Source organism: Lemur catta, chromosome 21, assembly GCF_020740605.2.
Source record: "Lemur catta isolate mLemCat1 chromosome 21, mLemCat1.pri, whole genome shotgun sequence".
In the NCBI taxonomy this organism is placed as follows: domain Eukaryota; kingdom Metazoa; phylum Chordata; class Mammalia; order Primates; family Lemuridae; genus Lemur; species Lemur catta.
This window is the reverse complement of record NC_059148.1, coordinates 21,065,423-21,085,973: the sequence shown is the minus strand read 5'-3', so window position 1 is coordinate 21,085,973 and position 20,551 is coordinate 21,065,423. Positions and strand designations below refer to the sequence as shown.

General features: G+C 33.9%; 1 protein-coding gene across 2 annotated transcripts in view; it reads right to left on the bottom strand.

Annotated features, from left to right (window-relative positions):
* TAOK3 (TAO kinase 3) overlaps window positions 1-20,551 on the bottom strand; it is a 162,457-nt gene that overhangs the window by 60,901 nt on the left and 81,005 nt on the right. For both annotated transcript variants that reach the window (XM_045535034.1, XM_045535035.1), the window contains exons 3-9: window positions 17,745-17,953; window positions 12,352-12,423; window positions 11,821-11,922; window positions 8,950-8,995; window positions 7,947-8,043; window positions 5,428-5,541; window positions 3,764-3,855 (exon numbers count right to left, since the gene is read on the bottom strand). In XM_045535034.1, the coding sequence (XP_045390990.1) occupies window positions 3,764-3,855; window positions 5,428-5,541; window positions 7,947-8,043; window positions 8,950-8,995; window positions 11,821-11,922; window positions 12,352-12,423; window positions 17,745-17,864 (643 nt within the window). In that variant the 5' untranslated portion in view covers window positions 17,865-17,953. The remainder of the gene's footprint in view (window positions 1-3,763; window positions 3,856-5,427; window positions 5,542-7,946; window positions 8,044-8,949; window positions 8,996-11,820; window positions 11,923-12,351; window positions 12,424-17,744; window positions 17,954-20,551) is intronic.

Here is a 20,551-nt window from a genome sequence, read left to right as displayed (position 1 = left end):
TGTTTCCTAGTTTTAAGAGATGTTAAAACGTAGATTAAAAATTACTATGTATCTCAGGATTGTGCTGATAATGTCTAACATTTATTGAGCACATACTATGCACCAGATATAAAAGTAAACACTTTAAATCCATATGTTAATTTAATCCAGACAATCACCATAAGGTGGGGAATCTTGTTATGCAAATTTCACAGAGTTAAAATAACTTGATCAAAATCATACAACTAGAAAATGTAGAAGCTGAATTAGACCTCAAGTCTATCTGACTGTAGAGTCTATGCTCTTTAGCATAATTTGATACTACCACCTATCAATTTAAAGGAATAGCTGTTGTGGAGCATAAAACAACAATTTGGGAAAGGATATCTTATCCTTTAATTCAATAATCATTTTATAAAAGGCAATCAAAGGCTGATATAGAGAGCATGTTGCTATACATATTTCAATTCATTTTTATACCTAAAATCAGAAAGTAAGCACATACCAGGGGCTGTCTCAAGAGAGGAAGTACTAAGGTATCTCCTGGGACCTGTTACTATTTCACCCAATGTCAATCGCTGTTTGAAACTTGTCATCATTACAGCTACACAGTACAAAGCTGAAGTGATGATGATCCTGAATTATCATAAAAGGGTATATGTTGTTCGTTACACTGAAGAAGGCTGGAAAGGGCAGAATCCATATTACATTTCAGACGAATTTTGGTAAGAAAAACTTGTTAAAATAATGGGTGGGCATTGACTAGCTATAAGCTTCAACTCGGGTGGTATATCCTCTGAAATGTCATAACTAAGGAGTTGCTGCTATGATGTCAGCGTTAAAAGGAGAATTTTGGTTTTTATTTCCTAAAATATAAATTACAAAAATTAGAAATAATCCTATATATGATTACAATTAGCTGTTATTGAGCATTTGCTAGGTGACAGACACTATGTTAAATACTTTACCTAAGTTATCTTTTCAAAGCCTAAAAATATCTATGACACATGCCTTGTTATTTTCACTTATATGAGAAAACTGAGGATTAGGGAAGAAAATGGTCCAAGATCCCATAGCCAGAATCAACATGTCACCCACCTCCAGGAGGTATCATTTACATCCTAGACTATGTAAATGCCTAATGGCATTATGTTGCAGCCATGCACAGTGGTCCTGCCAGCCAAGTGTTGGTACCATGAAGATTCATATGCAAGGTGTTTAATTCTAAAACTTACTCTATACTCTTCACTCTATACTATGCAGAGTAGTTCCGCCCCACAAAGGAATGTATATTTATTTTTAATTTTTAAAAAGTTAAATTGTTCAGTATTTCCAATAGATAAAACTTTGTAGACCATTATAGTAGACACCTATCACTTAGCTTTATCATTATTTTGTCATATTTTTTTAGGTCTTTTTTCTTCTAAACAAAAAAATAAGAAAGTAGATATAGCTCTTTTCCCCCTTCCTTTCTCTAGAGTTTACTATTCTGAAATTGTATCTTTAGCATCTGATTCTTATGCTTTATTGAGTATATATATATATGCTCTTAACAATATGTAAAGGAGTTTATAAAACTTTCATAATTGACATCATACTGTACTTATACTCTTGCAATTTTCTTTGTTCATTAAATATTCAATGTTAGGATTTTGAGATTTACCTATGATGATACATGTAGATCTAGCTCATTCTTAACTGTGATATAGTGTTCTATAATTTATCCATCCTCCTTTAGGTAAGAATTTAGATTGTTTCCACTTTTTCTGGCTACTGTAGACAAGGTTGCATCCTTGTACACACTTCCCATTGTATGTGTGTAAAGATTTTTCTACGGTATACACTTAGAAGTGTCAGGTCACTGCTCCTCACCAGTATTACGAGATTTGGCCAGTTTGTACTCAAAGTTGTTATATCAACTTACATTCCTGTCAGGAATGTAAATTTCCTTAGATACATCCCTAAATTTATTATCCTCAGACTTAAAACCTTTTGCCAATCCGATAGATGTGAAATTGTTTCAACTTGCATTTCCCTAATGAGGCTAAGTATCTTCTGATGTTTGTTGTCTATTTAGGTTTCCTCTTCAATGCACTGCTTAATCATATTTTTTTTACCCATTTTTCTACTGGCTGTTTGGCTTTTTCTTTTTGATAAAGAAATTGTAAGAGTTCTTTATAAATTCTGGACCAATACCCTGTTGGTTAGATATGTTTCAATGATCTTCTCTTAGTCCATGAACTGTCTTCTAATTTTTGTTTTATATGGCTTTATAAAGTAGTAAAACTTTTCATATTTGTCACTATGCTTTTAAAATATTGATTAGAAAAATTCTTCCTTATACTTGTAAAGGTATTCTAGAGTAATAATAACAACACTTACATAGTGCTTATTATATGCCAGGCCATGTTGTAAGTGCTTTATCATTAATCTTCATAGCAACCCCATGAAGCTCGACAGTTGTTATCTCTGTTTTACAGATGAGAAACTGAGGCATGGGGGGCTTCTCTGAAATGTTTTAAAGTTTTACTTTTTACTGGTGGTAGAAGAAGACCTTTCACTGTTTATCTTTATATTTTTTGATTTACAAACCATGTGAATCTGTTACCCTAATTGAAAAAAATAAATATTCTGATTTTCCTCCCCAAATTCTGTTTCTTAAAATTAATTTCTCTTTAATGTTAAAAAAAAAAAGATACATGGTGTATCTTTACCATATGTTGCTTTTTTGAAAAGGGTCAATGAAACACTGTAAATGTAATGCTAAGTATCTCAAATTTTCTTTGTAGGCCAAACCTTTTAGGGAAAGAGAAAACCATAGTCTGAGAACCAAACTGGAACTCAAATTCTCACAGGGTCAATTTGGAAACCAGGATACAATTAAGTAAATGAAATTAAATTCTAAACTGAAAAAACAAAGTCAAAGGATTTTTGTTAAAACTGATTTTAAAAAAGTTTAACATTTTGATTTTAAATTTATACAAATATCTAGATAATGGCAGTGATACACTGGAGCTTGCTCATACTGGCTTTGGAAGGCCCACTGTGCACACCTTTTCCCAATTCCACATTTCGTGATATAGCACTGGTAGTGTGAAATTGGCTATAGTGGGAATATTTACACCACAGAAATTGGCAAATGCCACACATCAGGGCTTTTTCTCTCTCCATAAGAGATTCATTTGTTATATTTACCAGTACATCACTGGATAGAGATAACTTCCAGATATATTAAAGCTCAAAATATACAACCAGAGAAGAGAGACTTGCGGCATTTTAGACAATTTTAGATAACTGCCACAATATTTGGGGAACAACTTTATAGCTGGGGCATCTTCTACCATGAAATTTTCTCTGAGGTTGCACTCTATGTGGATCAAATACAGTTTTGGGGTAAGATCTTTGATAAGCCTTCTATTACTTTTTTGGATTTCCCTAATATAAATTGGAATATAAGTTAAGGTAATGGAAAGTATCATGAAGGTAGGATGTATATTTTTACTGGAGAATGGATATTTTTCAAATATTAGTACTTACTGTCTTGTATTTCCATGTTTGCTAACTGCCATATATGCTTAAACTCCTTTAATTAATAACATGAAAATGTAGCAGAGAAAAAGCAATCTTCTGTGTTATATAAGAGTATAGAAAATATAATAAATTCACATTGCCTGGCACACAAAAAGTAGTAATTCATTTAAATAACAGCCAGATGAGTTAATTGACAATTGTAACAAGGAGTGATTCTCAAAAATACAATGAAAACAAATAACTCTTTACTCACCCATTTCAATACAGGTGATCCCAAGTGACCAAATATCAACTTTCCCATCATACTGTCCTTCATCCATAGCTAAGATCACCTCTGGAGCCATCCTATCAAACATAAGGTGCAAAACTTAAGTTGTAAATTAAAAACAAAATTCCTCTAATAAAGTGATTCAATGAAATAGCTATTCTTAAGGGTACTCTAAAATTTTTATCTGATATTATTTCCTTACATAAATCATTTTGAAAAATACTATTCAAAATATAAATATACGTGGTGATTTATATAAAACAATACATTATTTTCAATAAATCCTGGCTCCACCCTTTATTATCAGGTTGATCTTGCGTAAGTTGCTTAACCTATCTGTTTATCAGTTTCTTCATCAGTAAAATTGAGAGAATTCTAATAGCTACCTCATAGAGATTTGTAAAGGATTACTATACATGAAATACTAAATAAATTAAACATAAAAAACACTTTTTAAAAATAATTTTTTAATTTACTTTTTTATATGAAGGGGTTGGGGCTTGTGAGGAGGGGTGTTCAGTTGCCTTGTTTGTTTTTGTTGAGACAGAGTCTCCTTCCGGCACCCTGGGTAGAGTGCAGTGGGCATCACTGTAGCTCACTGCAACATCCAACTCTTGGGCTTAAAGTGATCCTTCTGCCTCAGCCTCCCAAGTAGCTGGGACTACAGGTGTGCATTTTTTTTCCCCCTTTCTTTTGGTAGAGATGACGTCTCACTCTTGGTCAGGCTTGCCTCGAACTCCTGAGCTCAAGCAATCCTCCTGCATTGGCCTCCCAGAGTGCTAGGATTATAGGCATGAGCCACTGCACCCTACCCATAAAAAGTACTTTATGGGATGACATAAAGCAACATAATCAGTGTTCCAAGGATAGTAAAACTTAGGAAAATAAAAAACAGGTTATGGTAATGGATGTTACTTTACTTGTTTGTCTATAATGCATTTGCATTAGGAGGGCAGGGGCCATATCAGTTTAATATGCTTTGAACAGAACTGTGCTCTGTTACTGTGTGTAGGCAGTTGCTTAGTAAAAGCTATTTGATGATAATGGGAAAAAATTCAAATAGCAGCTAATTTTTTTAGTAGACAAGTAATTTTCCAGGGACGTAAGTCACTCTCTAAGATATAATGAAATTCCAATGTATCCATGCAAGGAAGGACAGGAATCTGGAACAGAATAGGGTAAAAAAAACTCTAAGTCAGAATGACAAGTTAGGTGATGTATCAGAGAACTCAACACAGACAAGAACTTGGATTTCTTTCCCTAAAAGGTAAGATTTATGTTTGTTGGCTCATCAGAGAAGGCTAAAGAAGCTGCCTTCTCCTTACCTGGACACTTTGCCCCAAGAGAAAAGTTCAAAAGAAACCACAAATGAAATTTAAAACCTGAGGTTGGACAGTGAGTTGATAATCCTGCTCAGTTTACACACAGTGACACCAGCCCCATTTGAACAATTAAAAGTCATTATAAATTTTATACTAAGAGTATTCCTTTTTTATGCTAGTGAGTTTTCTATCCTTCTCAAATGAAATCTCATTTTGAGGCACATTGGCAAGATGCTGTAAAAGAACAAAACATAACCAACGCCATGGGTCCATCTTGTTTGTGTAAGAATATTTTAAAACTATGTCATGTTGTCTAATTCTACATACCAGTAAGGTGTGCCCACAAAGGAGTTGGCAGGTGAAACCATTGAGGCAGATCCAAAATCAGCTAGTTTCACCTGACCTGGCTCCGTTAGAAGAATATTTCCTGCTTTAATATCCCTATAGGAAAAAATAAGAGGGTTAGAAAATGACTTTTCAATTTTGATTATGGAATAGGTCAGAGCATGCAATTAATAAGACAAAAAAGTTTATTAAAAAAAAAAAAAAACCTTGCTCAGATAGCCAGAAGGGGATTTAGTAATTACTGTATGTTGTAAGGGGGCCCAGATTCCTGGGTGTACTTACAGGTAGGTCATAGTAATTACTCAAAGGTAGAGCTTTCTTCAGAGGGAGGGAATACAGTGAGAAAAAAGACAGACATTGCAGACAAGGAAACGTATTTAGCTGCTACACTTACAAAAGCATATTTTTAAATGCTAAATCCAGTCATTAACAGTATTCCTTGTGCTGGAAAAATTGGAGCCATTTGTAACTGCCTTTTTTTCCCCCCCAAATTATGTGACATTTTTGGAGCCTAAACAAACCTGTAATGACTCTGTATTGACTACCTACCAATAAACCTCAACTATGCACATACCTTTTCTTTCTTGCCTGTGACCCTTTCTCTCTGCCTTTAATTGTAACTGCAACTCTAAGGCATTTGAGGGTACATGTTATATAGAAGGTGTTATTTTAAAAATAACACTGTACAGTAAAAAGAAGACCCTGAAAGATCAAAACAAACAAGGATTAGGGGTTAGGAAATTGCATTTCTATTGTTATTACTACAAAGAATCTCAAGTGGTTACTACTAAAGCTATTGGATGTTTTATGCAGCAAAAAGTTTTAAAAATATGATTTAAAAAATTCATTCTTCAGAATGATAATTTAGAATGAGAAGATGTGGATGTAGTCCTTATTCTTTTTTTTTAAAAAAAAAGACATGAGGTGTAATGAGTAGTAGAAACCAAGAGCTGGAAGTTGATGGGCAGTGAGAAGATAAAGTAGAGGATGAGGGAAACTTATGTCAAGCTGAAAATGATAAGGTTCAAATGCTCCCAAAACAACTTTTACAAAAACTTCCCTTGAAAATTCAGTTTCCTTCCTCATGATGACATTAGGCATTGGCAGAGAGAACTAAAGAAAAAAAAGCATTATTTATTTCTCTTTAAAACAGAAAAATATATTTTCTCTATTATCTTCAGTTAGAAGACTGAACTGTCTTTTAAATCAAAATAATAAAAATCTGAGACTGGTATTTATTTTTAAATTTTGAGAACATTCTTTAAAAGTTTTTTTTTGTCTTTTCAACTTCTTTTACACACTAAAGAAGATAAAGCATAATACAGACTAAAACATTAACGTGCAAGTTAAGGTAATAAAAGCAGAAAAAAAAAACTGAACTGTGGGGCTTTAAATAAGAGCAGGCAACATCACCATAAGCAAGCTGGCATTCAGTAGTAACACCTTGGTACCAAAGGGATATGTTTTAAAAAAGTTGTCAAATCTACAGACATTATGGTAAATTTTGTCAGTATTTATTAGATATGATTAGGTTCATTCTTCATCCTTATACATAAGCCAAATTCCTGGCAGGATTTTGGTCTGCATATCTTGAGGAAGTTCTGCTTTTATAGTACCAGTAACTGGTGACGGCCACTCTGCGATGATTAAAACAGCAACAAAAGGGGAACCTGTGACCTAAGAGTTTCACTTCTTCCTAGGAAATGACAAGTGTTTTCTTTTGTTTGTGAGCCATCTCAGATTCTTCATATCCACCTAATATTCCACTATTCTTCCCACCATTCATTAAAGTAACTGTACTAACATTCTTTATTGAGAAAAGAAAAGATTGGTAATAACAATATTTCTTCAGGAGAAGTTTGTGGAGGGAGATAGGTGGCAGGGAGGAGAGTGGTGGTGTGGTAGAAGAACGCTCTGGATTGGGAGTCAGGAAATTTGAGTTTCAATCCTTACTTTATTACTCGAATGCTATGAAACGATGGGTAACTTATTTAAATCTTTCTAAGCCCCGGTCTCTTCATCTGCCAAAATACAGTAAAGATAGTACCTTCCTAAGTATCTCTACAGACCACAGAAATGCAAAACATTATAAGTAATAAAACAGCATATATTTATATACAACTAACTTGTTATTTGCAATAGGAAAGGAAGAACTCGGCTAAGAAATAGATATATACAAGAAAGGTTAATTTTCTTTTCTTCGTGACACAGTATCAAAAGATTGCTGGAGCCTTTTTCAAATTTTCCTGCAACACCCAGCCTGGAAAACAGTTGCCTACCGAACAGACACGATGTAAGTCTTTGTGGATATATGGGAGAGACTGAAAGATAGAAGCTAAATTCTGGTAACTTTACTCCTTACATCAAGAAGCAGCAGGAATCTATTTGCTTCCCATAAATCCTTAGGCACCCTAAAAATTGGAGCGTGCACTAATTTTCAAGGTTCCTGAAATAGATAGTCCTGTAACTGAAATGAAAACGTAACTGGTCTCTAATCTTACCTATGAATCAAGGCATGAGAATGCAGGTAGGCTAGCCCATGCAAGGCACCGTGAGTAATGGCAGCAATCTCTACTTCCTGAAGTGGTTTCTTATGAACTGAGGAAGAAAAAAAAAAAGAAGCCAGGAGTCGATGATCAGTTTCATTACTCTTTATTATTTTATACAGCTATACCAGAGTGAATTACATACCTTCTCAAATGACAATTTGGGAACACAGTCACCTAAATACACAGGATATATATTTTCTAAAGAATAGCAACAAATGATGGGGTAACAGGAAACCCAAATGGATAAAAATAAACAAAATGACCCTTCAAAACAAAATAAGACAAAGAAAGACTGATATTCATTTAATGATGCATCGTTAATTTGCTTATCAGTTGCAAGTCTAAGCCCATGAATTCGAATTAACCAGGCCCAAATTTACCAGTCCCTTCTAACATTTAAATGCCTGGAGTGTTCTAGTTTACATTCTTCTTCTCTACCACAAAGCCATCTTTAATTACCCCTTCTAACTACAGGTTTTCATTATTTGTGAAAGCAGCTAATGAGCAATTTCTATTCAGAGATCAAGGATGACGTAAGATATTTTTTAACGTAAATTTTTAACACAGCCTCTGGTTATAACAGCATTTGCAGAGAAGTGGGTCAGTCAAGAAATTTGAAAGGGTTAAGTTTCAATATGATTTGATACTATCTGCCTCTCTTTCATACATACACATGAATTTGATGTTTTTGGCCACACATACCACACCACATTAGCCAAACATTTTAGCAGTACCTGCTGTGGATTGGCCATGAACTAAAACAGTGGGAAGGCTGCTAACATCACTCAGACACTTTCAGTGACATTGCAGAGATGAAGTTTGCATAGCTTGTCCACACACCCGTAAGTCCAAGCCATCATCCACTTAGGTTGTATAAATCACACTTTAATATAGCAGTAGATAACATTTTGATTAAAGTAAAACAGAAGGGAGGATATAGTGCTTTCATTCTTACCTTCTAACAAATCAGAGGCTGAGCCTAAGCAATATTCCATCACCAACTGTAACAGATTAAAATAATCAGAACAAGGAAGGTTAATAAGAAACTGCTGAAACCAACCAACCAGCCACCCAACCAAGGAACTAAGAACACTAAGAGAATAAATATTTTGACCAACCTGAACTTAGACTGAATTTTGGTCATCTGGCACTAATTGATTTTTATAATTCTCATCATTTCAGGTTTTGTTATTTCTTACTTGGAATTAGCCTAAAGATTATAAGGGGACTAGAAATAGAAATATTTACTATAAATGGTCAAGCTAAGATCACCAATTTATTTACTAACTTGTTTCAAAAAGGATTTAGAATGGCTAGGTTGTACTAAAAATTAAACTTTGTAATTTAGAAAGTGGCAAACACATACATGAGCCAGTAAAATCTATACTGAGAAATACTATTTAAATACTAGAAAGTACTTGTTAAATAAAATAAACCAGTAAGTAGTAAATTCCTTATTTTCACATTTTAAAAAGTTATAAATAAGAAACAGATATCATTTTGAACTGAATCTACAGATATAGCCTGCTATGTATCATTACATTAGCTTGAATCCCTGAGAGATAAGATATTAAATTTATATCTTAAGGCCAGGCATGGTGGCTCACACCTGTAACCCCAGCACTTTGGGAGGCCAAGGCAAGAGGATCGCTTGAGGCCAGGAGTTAGAGAACAGCCTGGACAACACAGTGAGATTCCTGTATCTACAGAAAATAAAAATAAAATATTAGCCAGACATGGTGGCATGTTCCTATAGTCCTAGCTACTTGGGAGGCTGAAGCAGGAGTATGGCTTGAGCCCAGGAGTTCAAAGCTACAGTGAGCTATGATCTGCACTCCAGCCTGGGCAACAGAGTGAGACTCTGTCTCGCAAAAAAAATAATAATGAAAAAAATAAATTTATATCTTAAAATACTTTTAGAATATTATTATAAAATAGTATTGATATTTACTGGATTTACAATCATGGGAGGCTTTCTAAAAGCAAAAATGTGAAAACTGTACTCTCATCCTATATTTTTTAGGTGTCTAAGACTATTGATTTGTAGCTACAGTCAAAATTATTAGTGCTCAGTGACCAATATCCACATATATACACGCAAGCACCCACACTACTACAAATTATTTTGTTACCCTAAAATACAGCATATGCTCATTATGAAATATAAATTTCCTGTAATCAACTAGACATAACCCATATTGACATATTGATTCATTTTTAAAAAATTAATATGAAAACATATTTATATATTAGGTACCTTGCGTTACTGGAATACTTTAGAATATGACAGGTTTAGAAGTTTAAAGTTTAGAAACTTTATTATAGTTTTCTGTTGACATTAAAAACAGATTCAGAAATAATAATCTTATTTCTTATTGTGAAATGAAAGATTCCACATAAGTAAATATTATAATGAATATTATCCTTTTATGTGGCCTTTTTTCTTTAATCAATTTTGATGGAAACATTTCTAAATTTTATCACATAATTTTCTAATTTTTTAAATTGAGTAATTGAATATGTATATATGACTTCCTTAAGCTGAGTATATGGAATATGAACATAGAACTGTAGAACCTTAAAACTGAATGGAATGAACATGTTCACAGTTGAATTTATTTTAAAAATTATATGTTAAAAAACTCAGCATTTTTGTCACAAATATTTTTTTCCCTGTTACTCTAGCACACAAGGGTACCTGAGTTGGCAGTTTGCACCTGACACTAAACAGCTCTAGCTACCCTGCCTTTAAATTATTAGGTCTGCCTTCTAGCTTCCTTGATTTCTTCCTTATGGTCAACTTATTCTTGTGTCTGTGTGCATGTCTTTAATGACTCAATTCCTTAGAGCTCCTTCTAATTGGTCTATCAGATCAGCTGTAGACAGAAACCAGGTTATTAGCACTCTATGTAATCTAAGAGTAAATGGGCTTCAAATAAGAGCTTTGAGGATTTTCTCCAGACTTGAAACACATGAGATGTACCACTTGGATTTTGTGACGTTTATTCTGCCTGCTTGAAATCCCTTTCTTGACTCTTTCAAGACCGCTGAGATTGCCAGAGAACTGATCTCTAGATAATGAGATACTCCTTTGCTTAATTTCTTCTTTTCAGAATGGAAATGATAGCTCTACTAATAGATATCTTAAGAGTTGCTTGGACAGAAATGCTGAAGTATACTGTTTGAAAATTTCATTCTCCAGTTAGAGATCCCATATAGGAAAGAACTTGGTATATGGTGAGCACTCAATAAGTGCTAGTTAAACTGGACTTTAAATTGAGATGTGCAATTTGATGAAGTACAAAGTATAACATTTCCAAGTTTTAATTGGTGCTTAATGTGCCAACATAAAAACAGAAACACAATCATGTAAAAATATACTAAGAAGATAAAATGGGACAAAAGACTTTTATTTTAATCACATGGTAGGCCTTGTTTGGTAAAAATAACAGTGATGAAAATACAAAGCACAATTCAAAATTTTTGGAGAACTAGAGTGGGGGACGAAAAATAATGAAGATAAAAATTCTAGGATGAGAATAAAAGGCTATACGTTTTACTTTTACAAATAAGTCATTATAAAATTATGTTAGCTTTTCACCGTCTCTTTGAGTGTTTATCAAATGGAATTTCCAACAAGCTAGATATCATATTTAATCTCGTGGAATGTACACCATCTGACACACCGAGGTGTTAACAAATATTAAATATTGATAACAAAAGTCAATGAACAGAAATGGCACTGATAATTTTACAGATCAAATAAATATAGAAAAAGAAAAAAATTAATAGGGAAAAAAAAGATAATAGAGGTCCTTAGACTTACCCATGCAGTGTGCTCTTTCAAGTAACAACCTTTGTACTCAATGGTATTAGGATGCTTCAACTGTCGTAAAAATTTAACTTCCTTAAGAATATCTTGCCATTTCTATTGAAGTCATAAAGGAAATGTTTTAATTTTTAAACTGAAAATAATGTTATGATCAAGTATACATATATAATATTCTTTTTATTTTAAGTAAAAAGTAAATATCTAATAAATGAGGAAGCTATTAAAACTTCTGTTCTTTAGTTTGAGTATATGTAAATGCAAATCTATCACCAAATAAATTATTAAAAATTTATTACATGTACCCATGTTTTATTCTGCAACATAGTAAATTGAGCTAGAATATTAGGAACTTAAAAAAATTATTAATGTGCACATTTGTGCACAGAAGTCCTACAAAATACAAAATACTCCAGAAACTTTTATTATAAGCTCCACAAGGGGGGAGGGGGAAGAATTGTGATAAAAAATATTTAAAGATTCATATTAACTTGCTTATATCAATTTAGGTATACAACTATATCTTACCTCATGTGTCTGCTTCCCACTATAGGACATTTTCTTAATTGCTACCACCTCATTGGTGTGAGCATTCGTAGCCTGTGTTAAGAGGATAGAAGGAAAAAAAATTAATTTTTCAGCCAGTTTAACTTATTTGACTAGAAACATGAATTGATTAATTAATGATATTTACTTTTAAGACAGCGTCTCAGTCGGTCACCAAGTTAGGGTGCCGTGGTGTCATCATAGCTCACTGCAACCTCAAATTCCTGGGCTCAAGTGATCCTTCTGCCTCAGCCTCCTAAGTAGCGGGATTACATGCACGTACCACCATGCCTGGCTAATTTTTCTATCATTTAGAGAGACAGGGTCTCGCTCTTGCTCAGGCTGGTCCCAAACTGGCAACTGTATTGAATAGTGCAGCAGAAGGTAAGATTAATGCTAAGAGGGACTTTCACTTTCAGGGTTATTTATATTTTATAATAAGAATGTATTACACATATACATACCCACATTTATGTATGTATTTCTGTATTTTTCATCTATAAAGGTTGTTTTGTCTCACAATTATCTTTGCTTGTCTTCTCTATACCCAAAATATAACAATTCATTGAAAGCACACGTGGAAACCATAAATAACTCAAGTAATAGTCTTTTTCTCTCAATTTAAGATATTTAAAACTAACTATTTTTCTTAAAATTTTTAGAAAAATAAACACAAGACATTAAAAGATCTCTGCATCAGTGCCACAGCCCTGATGTCAGTAAGCTATTTCACTTGTATGATATTATTATTGTGGACCAATAAAGCTATCTCAGCGGTTCTGAAGTAAAAGATTGGAATTCATGCATGGAAAAATCAGGTTACCAATTTTAGAGGAAAATGTATAACCATTTTCTTAAATATACCTAATTTAAAAGAAAAATGAAGCTCTTCAGATATGACAATGGTTTGTGATTTTTTAAAAAAGGTTAATTCAAATAATAAATAAAAACTTACTGATGTAAAAAGAATCCAGATTCTTACTGAATGTCAAAATGCAAAGAAAATCAAAACACACTAAAAAAATTTTTTTACAAGCACTAAGGTAAAAGAACCTATTATATATAAATAAGATATACACCAGTTATAATTTTCAGATCTGCAGGACTCCACAAATGCATACTTTAGATATTTTATTGATTAGAAGGGATAGATTGACTTTTGTTAAAAACAAAAATCACTCACATTGTTCTGACTTTTAAACATTAATGCTAAGACTGTGTTTATATGACAACAACAAAGAAATGCTGATATAAATTCGGTATTACAGTACAGGTTAGAGGGACTATATCAGAAAAATGAGTGGATATTTTAGGCATAAATACATACATACATACATACATACATATATATGTATCGTACAGCTTAAGGAGCTTGGGGAAGATTTAGGAAATACACAACGAGAAATTTTAACTTGTAGGGCTTTTAAAAAACAAATTCTTAACCATTATTTAAAAAAAAAGAAAAAGCCTACACAAATGGAATCAGATAGTGTTATTATCTAATTGCTTATTGAGGTTATTTATAATCAATGCTACTTGGAACTAGAGACATGAAAAAAGAATCAGCCTAAAATAAAAATGTATTTTTTACATTTACAGAATAATTAACCACTAATTTGAACTTGATGCATCCACTTGTTTATACAATTTCTATACTGGAGCAGAGACCTGAAATTTGAAAAACAGTTCCATGTTGATTGTTTTACAGATGTGAACTTTATTTATTTATTTATTTTTTGAGACAGAGTCTCGCTCTGTTGCCTGGGCTAGAGAGCCGTGGCGTCAGCCTAGCTCACAGCAACCTCAAACTCCTGGGCTAAGGCAAATCCACCTGCCTCACCCTCCCGAGTAGCTGGGACTACAGGCGTGCACCACCATGCCTGGCTAATTTTTTCTATTTTTTTTAGCTGCCCAGCTAATTGTTTTTCTATTTTTAGTAGAGATGGGTTCTCGCTCTTGCTCAGGCTGGTCTCAAACTCCTGAGGCTTAAGCCATCCTCCTGCCTCGGCCTCCTGGAGTGCTAGAATTACAGGTGTTAGCCACTGTGCCTGGCCAACATACGAACTTTTTAACACAACTTTATACTGGCTAAAAGTCAGAACATGTTACACTGAAACTAAAAAACAAACAAAAAAACACATCTATGTTTTAGTATAGAGATGGGAGCTATCAATGGGTGTCAGCTCTCAGTGCTCTGTACTGTGTTACGAATGGTTATGGCCTCTATCATTTCAAGTTTTAATCTTGAAATTTACATTCATGTTTAATGCTTCCAATAGTCTCAGTGGTCTCAGTAACTGTTAACCCATTGATTCCAAAGACCATTGATTAAAAAAATATTTATTGAGAACTTACAATGTGTTTATGATATTTTTGTAAGCATTCTCCAGCTATATACTTTTTGCTACTTTATAGAGAAACATAAAAAATTAAACACAAACTTTTCTTTTTGCCCTTTCTATTGAGCCTCAACTAAAACTAAAGAACAATTATATCCAGAAAAACAGAACTAAATTATTTGCTTTAGGTGGATTATGGATGATATGCTGCATTCAACAAGGCAGCACTAGAAACCTACCTACTGTGGAGAGGTGTTTAAGTGAACACAAAAATGAACACTGTCAGCCCTTTTTTGTCTTCCTTTAATACAGTTTCCTAATATCTCATTTGTTGATGCTAATTTCAGAATTACTTATGTAAATATAAACACAGATATTTCATCAAGTTAATAACTTCTATTTTCTCTGAATATAACATATACTTTCAGCTGATTGATTCTACAAGAGTTGTGCCAGCTTACAATTCACGTTAAGCTTATTCCTTGGCATCATTCTGTGTAAACACTATAACCTACTAAGAGTCTAACGGAATTATAGTGTTTAGGTATGAAAACATCGGTTACTAGACTGTGGTCTTTATGGTTTGCTAGCACAACTATGACTTATGAAAAGTACTAATTAGTGGTACCAAGTTCTCTGAGTTCTTCACCATTCATTCATTCAGCAAATACTTACTAGTTGTTTACAATTTGTTAGGTTTAGGGCTAAGTGCTAGGGATAGAATCGTGAGTAAACATACCTCATACCTATCACTCCTCTAGTAGGATAGACAGACAATAACAAAAATAAAATCAGAAACAAATGTAAAATTGCAACTGTGACATGTGCTATAAAGAAGAGTATGTGCTACTATGAGAACCAAAAATGGGGAATGTGACTTAGAGACATCAGGAAAGCCTTCTCTGAAGAAATGAGGTTTAAGTTGAAAGCTAAAAGATGAAGAGGAGTTAAGAGGGTGAAGATGGAAGGGAAAAACATTCCAGAGAAAACAGTTTATGCAAGATCCTACAAAGGATGATCAAAAGCTACAGCAACCAGCATGAGAGGGAACACAGTTCAGGTATACATAACGGCCACACCACCAAAGACCTTGTAGGCTGGCTACAGTAAGGATTTTGATCTTAGCCTACGAATGGGGAAAGCCCTTCAACACTTTATAGCAAAAGGCGGGTGTGATCCTATTTACATTTTTTTCTAGCTCATTGAGGTATGCACAACAGACACTAGAGAGACTAAAGCAGGCTATCGCAGTTGTCCAAATAAGAGTCAATAGAGTTTTCTTGGTTATAATGGTATGAGCAACAAGAGGAAGAATCTATTACAGTGACTAAGGAGTAACACATATAAAGATTACTGTGGCCAGTGGGAAAATCCATTTTTAGGGTATTACCTATTTGACCACTATAGATAAAAGGTTGGTGCCTCATGGCTATATATGGGCCCGTACTATTCACTTTTGTATACAGGCAACATAGAGTTAATGATTACATTTCAGTATCAATGCCACTCAGTATGTTTAGCATTTCTCTAGTCTATCGTTAGCAACAAATAACATCTATTTAGTACCTACTGTAAACAGGGGATTGTGCCAGCCTTTAGAGTTGCAAAGAAATATTAGAAATAGTCCTCATCTTCAAAAGGCATACACTCTAGCTAAACAGAAAGGATTTAGCCCCCCAAAGCAAATAAATCACTAGGTCTTGTGTAGCCTACTACAAGGTAGGTCTCATTTTGCCCCTATTACAAATGGCTTGCTAGTAAGCTTCAAAGCATGCTTGGCTTATTGTATTCATTCTGAAACATTAGAACTTTGAGAAGGGTCTGGCAGCTTTTTGAAATATAAGAGTCAAATAGAGATTGGAACCACCCTCTGACTCTGGCCAAGAGAGATTCCGAGAGGATGCGTTAGATATAATGCAATAAAAATAAAGTAGGAAAAGATGACTGTAGAATGTATTTCTGAATAAAACAAACAGGTCACAAATGAATATATACAGAATGTTTCCATTTTTAAAGGTTCAAAAGTAGGCAAAACCAAATTACATTGTTTATAAGTACAGAGTAAGTGGGTTAAATATAAAGAAAAGCAACAAAATAATAATTTTTATTTATATTTAAACCATAAAAATCAGGATAGTGGATACTCTAAAGGGGAGGGAGAGGGCTGCTGCTGAGGAAGACACAGAGGGCCTTCTTGGGTGCTGGCAGTATTCTATTTCTTGACCTATTTCTATTTCTTGACCTGGGTAAATCCCTTGTAAACACAGGGATTTACCTTTTAATTATTAAGTTATATATTAAATATATATATGTGTGTATATTGTGCATACTTCTTTATATATGACATATTTATAGTAAAGATGCTTTTTAAAAAAGAGGTCAACATTTATCAAATTCCTACTATTGTCAGATATTATACTAGTTCCTGGGGATATAACAATGAACAAGACAGACACAATTTCTGTTCTCGTGATGCTTATTATTTAGGGGAAGGGACACATATGAAGCAAAAACTCTTATGCATCATTGCTTAATTACAACTGCGATAAATGCAACAAAGTATAAGCACAAGGTGTCATGAGATCATAAAGGAGAGTCGCGACTTAGTGGTGGAGGGTTAGACAGTAAAGAGTTTCTTGTAGAATGAACACTTAAGTGGAAACTTGTAGGATGAACGAGAGTTAGATAGGGATAGGGACACAACGGGCAGAATTTTCTAGGTGAAGAGTAAATATAAAGGCCCTGCGGCAGGAAAGAACTTAGCATGCAGTGGAAATAGACAAGGCTCAACTTCACGCTTATAACTTTTATACTGCCTTGATAGCAGGGTCAATTGATACAGATACCACTGAATTGAATAAAGCCTAGAATTCTGGAACTGGCTTTTCTGCAATGACTACTGCCCTCTATCATTGAATTTGCACAATAAACACTAAAACCAAGCATATTTTATGAGTAACAGCTATGTGTAGAGAACGTGCAGATTTCAAACTTTCTTATTTTGATCCATCTAAACAACTCCTTTTAATTACTTACAAAATAAACTGCTCCAAAACTTCCATGCCCAATTTCATGCAAACCAATAAAAAGTTCTTCAGGATCATCTTTGTAGAACAGATCAGCAATCTCTGGGTCCTTTGGCACCCCTTTAGGCATGATGACCAGTATTGCAAGCACTTTGCTTTATGATATCCCAGTCAGCTTTATTTCTCATTGACAATTTTTTTTTAACCAACCTTCAGTACCTGTACAAAAATAAGGTTTGCCATTAAAATATTTGTAACACATTTTGTCTGGTGGCAATACAAGTATAAATTAATATTTAAAAGCATCTTATTCTCACAACTCAATAATGAAGACAAATAAGCCAAATAAAAGAATGGGCATAGGATCTGAATAGACATTTCTCTGAAAAAGATAAACAAATGGGCACTGACACATGAAAAGAACCTCATCATTAGTTATTAGAGAAATGAAAATTAAAGCCACAATGAGGTATCATTTCATACTCACTAGGATGGTTATGAACAAAATAGTCAGATAAACGCTGGTGAGGATGTGGAGAAACCAGAACCCTCTACTACTGCTGGTAGGAATGTAAAATGGCAGAGCAATTTTGGAAAACAGCCTAGCAGTTCATCAAAAACTTAAATATCAAGTTACCATCTGACCCAGAAATTCCTAGTTTTATATATACACACCCAAGAGAAATGAAAACATATGTCCAAACAAAAAATTGCACACAAATGTTTACAGCAGCATTATTCATAATAATAGCCAGGAGGTAGGATGTCCATTGAGTGAATGAACAAACAAAATGTGGTATATACATGGAATGGAATATTATTCAGCCATAAAAAGGAATGAAGTACTGATATACACTGATATACACTGCAACATGAATGAACCTTGTAGATATTATGCAAAATGAAAGAAGCCAGTCAGAAAAGACTACATATTTTATGATTCCATTTATATAAAATTTCCAGAATAGGCAAATCTATGGGGACAGAAAGTAGCTTATTGGTCACCCAGGGCTGGGGGTTTTGGTGGGTAAGGGCTAAAAGGTACAGACTTGCTTTCAGGGTGATGAAAATGTCCTGAAATTGTTTGTGGTGATGATTGCATAACTCTGTTATTACTCTAAAAACCATTCAATTGTACGCTTTAAATGAGTGAACTGTATAATACGTAAATTATATCTTAAAAATGTTACAAAAATTCATTTTGGTATAATTAATACTGAAATAACAACAGTTGATATTTATTAAGCACTACTATGTGCCAAGGCAACACTAAAAACCTTATATATATTATCGCCTTTAATCTCCATGACAGCTTCATAATGTAATGACTTTGTTATCTTATTTTTATAGAACAAACTAAGACTTTGAGAGGCAAACTACTTCCCCATGGCCACGAAGGCAGTTATTTGTCAGAACTATGATTTAAATCCAAATCTAACAGCAAAGCCCATGCTCTTGATTGACATATGATATATTTATATAGTAGCATAGGTAATTAAGCAATTTTTTATTAACCACCAGAAGAAACTGCTATAATCTGGAGGCTGTGATAAGTGTTAAAGTGTTAAACCACTATGTTAAGTGGTTAAAGAGGCAAGTTATTCTGCTGCTATACAAAACTCTCTGAATTCAAACTTTCTGTTTACGAAAGGACATCATTTTGACATGCTTACGTACTGATCTGTCATTAGTCACATGCATTTATTTGGTGTAGATCCTTTTTTCATTTTTTGAAAAATATCAAAATGTCACCTTTCATCTATATTTTTCATTGTAAATAACCTCTATCCCCCCTCCCCAGATAACCATCTATTTATTTCAACATTTAAATTTATCATAGGAAACTCTGTGTTTCTTTCTTGTCCAACTAGATAACTAAGCTAGAAATTTGGTTACTGGCCAATAGAAATATTTTTCAAAACATGAACAAATGGGTTTAATATTAGAAGAGAAAGAGAAGGTAATTAATTAAAGAAGTAAAATTGATGATACTAAGAGGCATTTTTCTCTTGTGATATGATAGCTGTAGGTGACAATGTATTTAATATATTGCTTCATATGGTTAGTCTAGTTAAGCCATTAGCATATGCACATCATCAACCTAACTATCCATTCATCCATCTATCGAATTCATTCTTTCATTCAACAAATACTTACTGTATGTTTACTATTTGCCAGACACTGTACTGGGTGTTGGATAGAGTGGGATGTGGTCCCTGTCCTTAAAAGGGCTAGGAGTCAAATGGGGTGACAGACATTAAATTATAATGCCACACATGACAAAATGGTTATAACTGGTATTATGAGGAACAAAGCAAATTTTCTTTTTTTTTTTTTTTTTTTTAATATAGGGTCTCACTCTGTCACCTGGGCTAGAGTGCAGTGGCATCATCATAGCTCACTGCAACCTCAAACTCCTGGGCTCAAGTGATCCTCCTGCCTCAGCCTCCTGAGTTGCTGGAACTACAGGTGTGTGCCACCACCTCCAGCTAATTTTTCTTTTTTTTGTAGAGATGGGGGTCTTGCTGTTGCTTAGGCTGGTCTTGAACGCCTGGCCTCAAGTGATTCTCCCACTTCAGCCTCCCAAAGTGCTAGGATTACAGGTGTGAGCCACTGTGCCCAGCCACAATGTTTTTAATATAAGAATATTATAGGGTGACCCAGTCTATATTTGACTTGGTAGTGAAAAAGCATGCCTCTTTACAGAAAATAAAAGTAGTTCATTTAATGTGGATGTAGGGGAGAGCTGGAAGGAGAAAGCATGGAGCTGGTTGGTCTTAAGCCAAGTAAAATCACAAGAGGCCTTTTAAATCATAT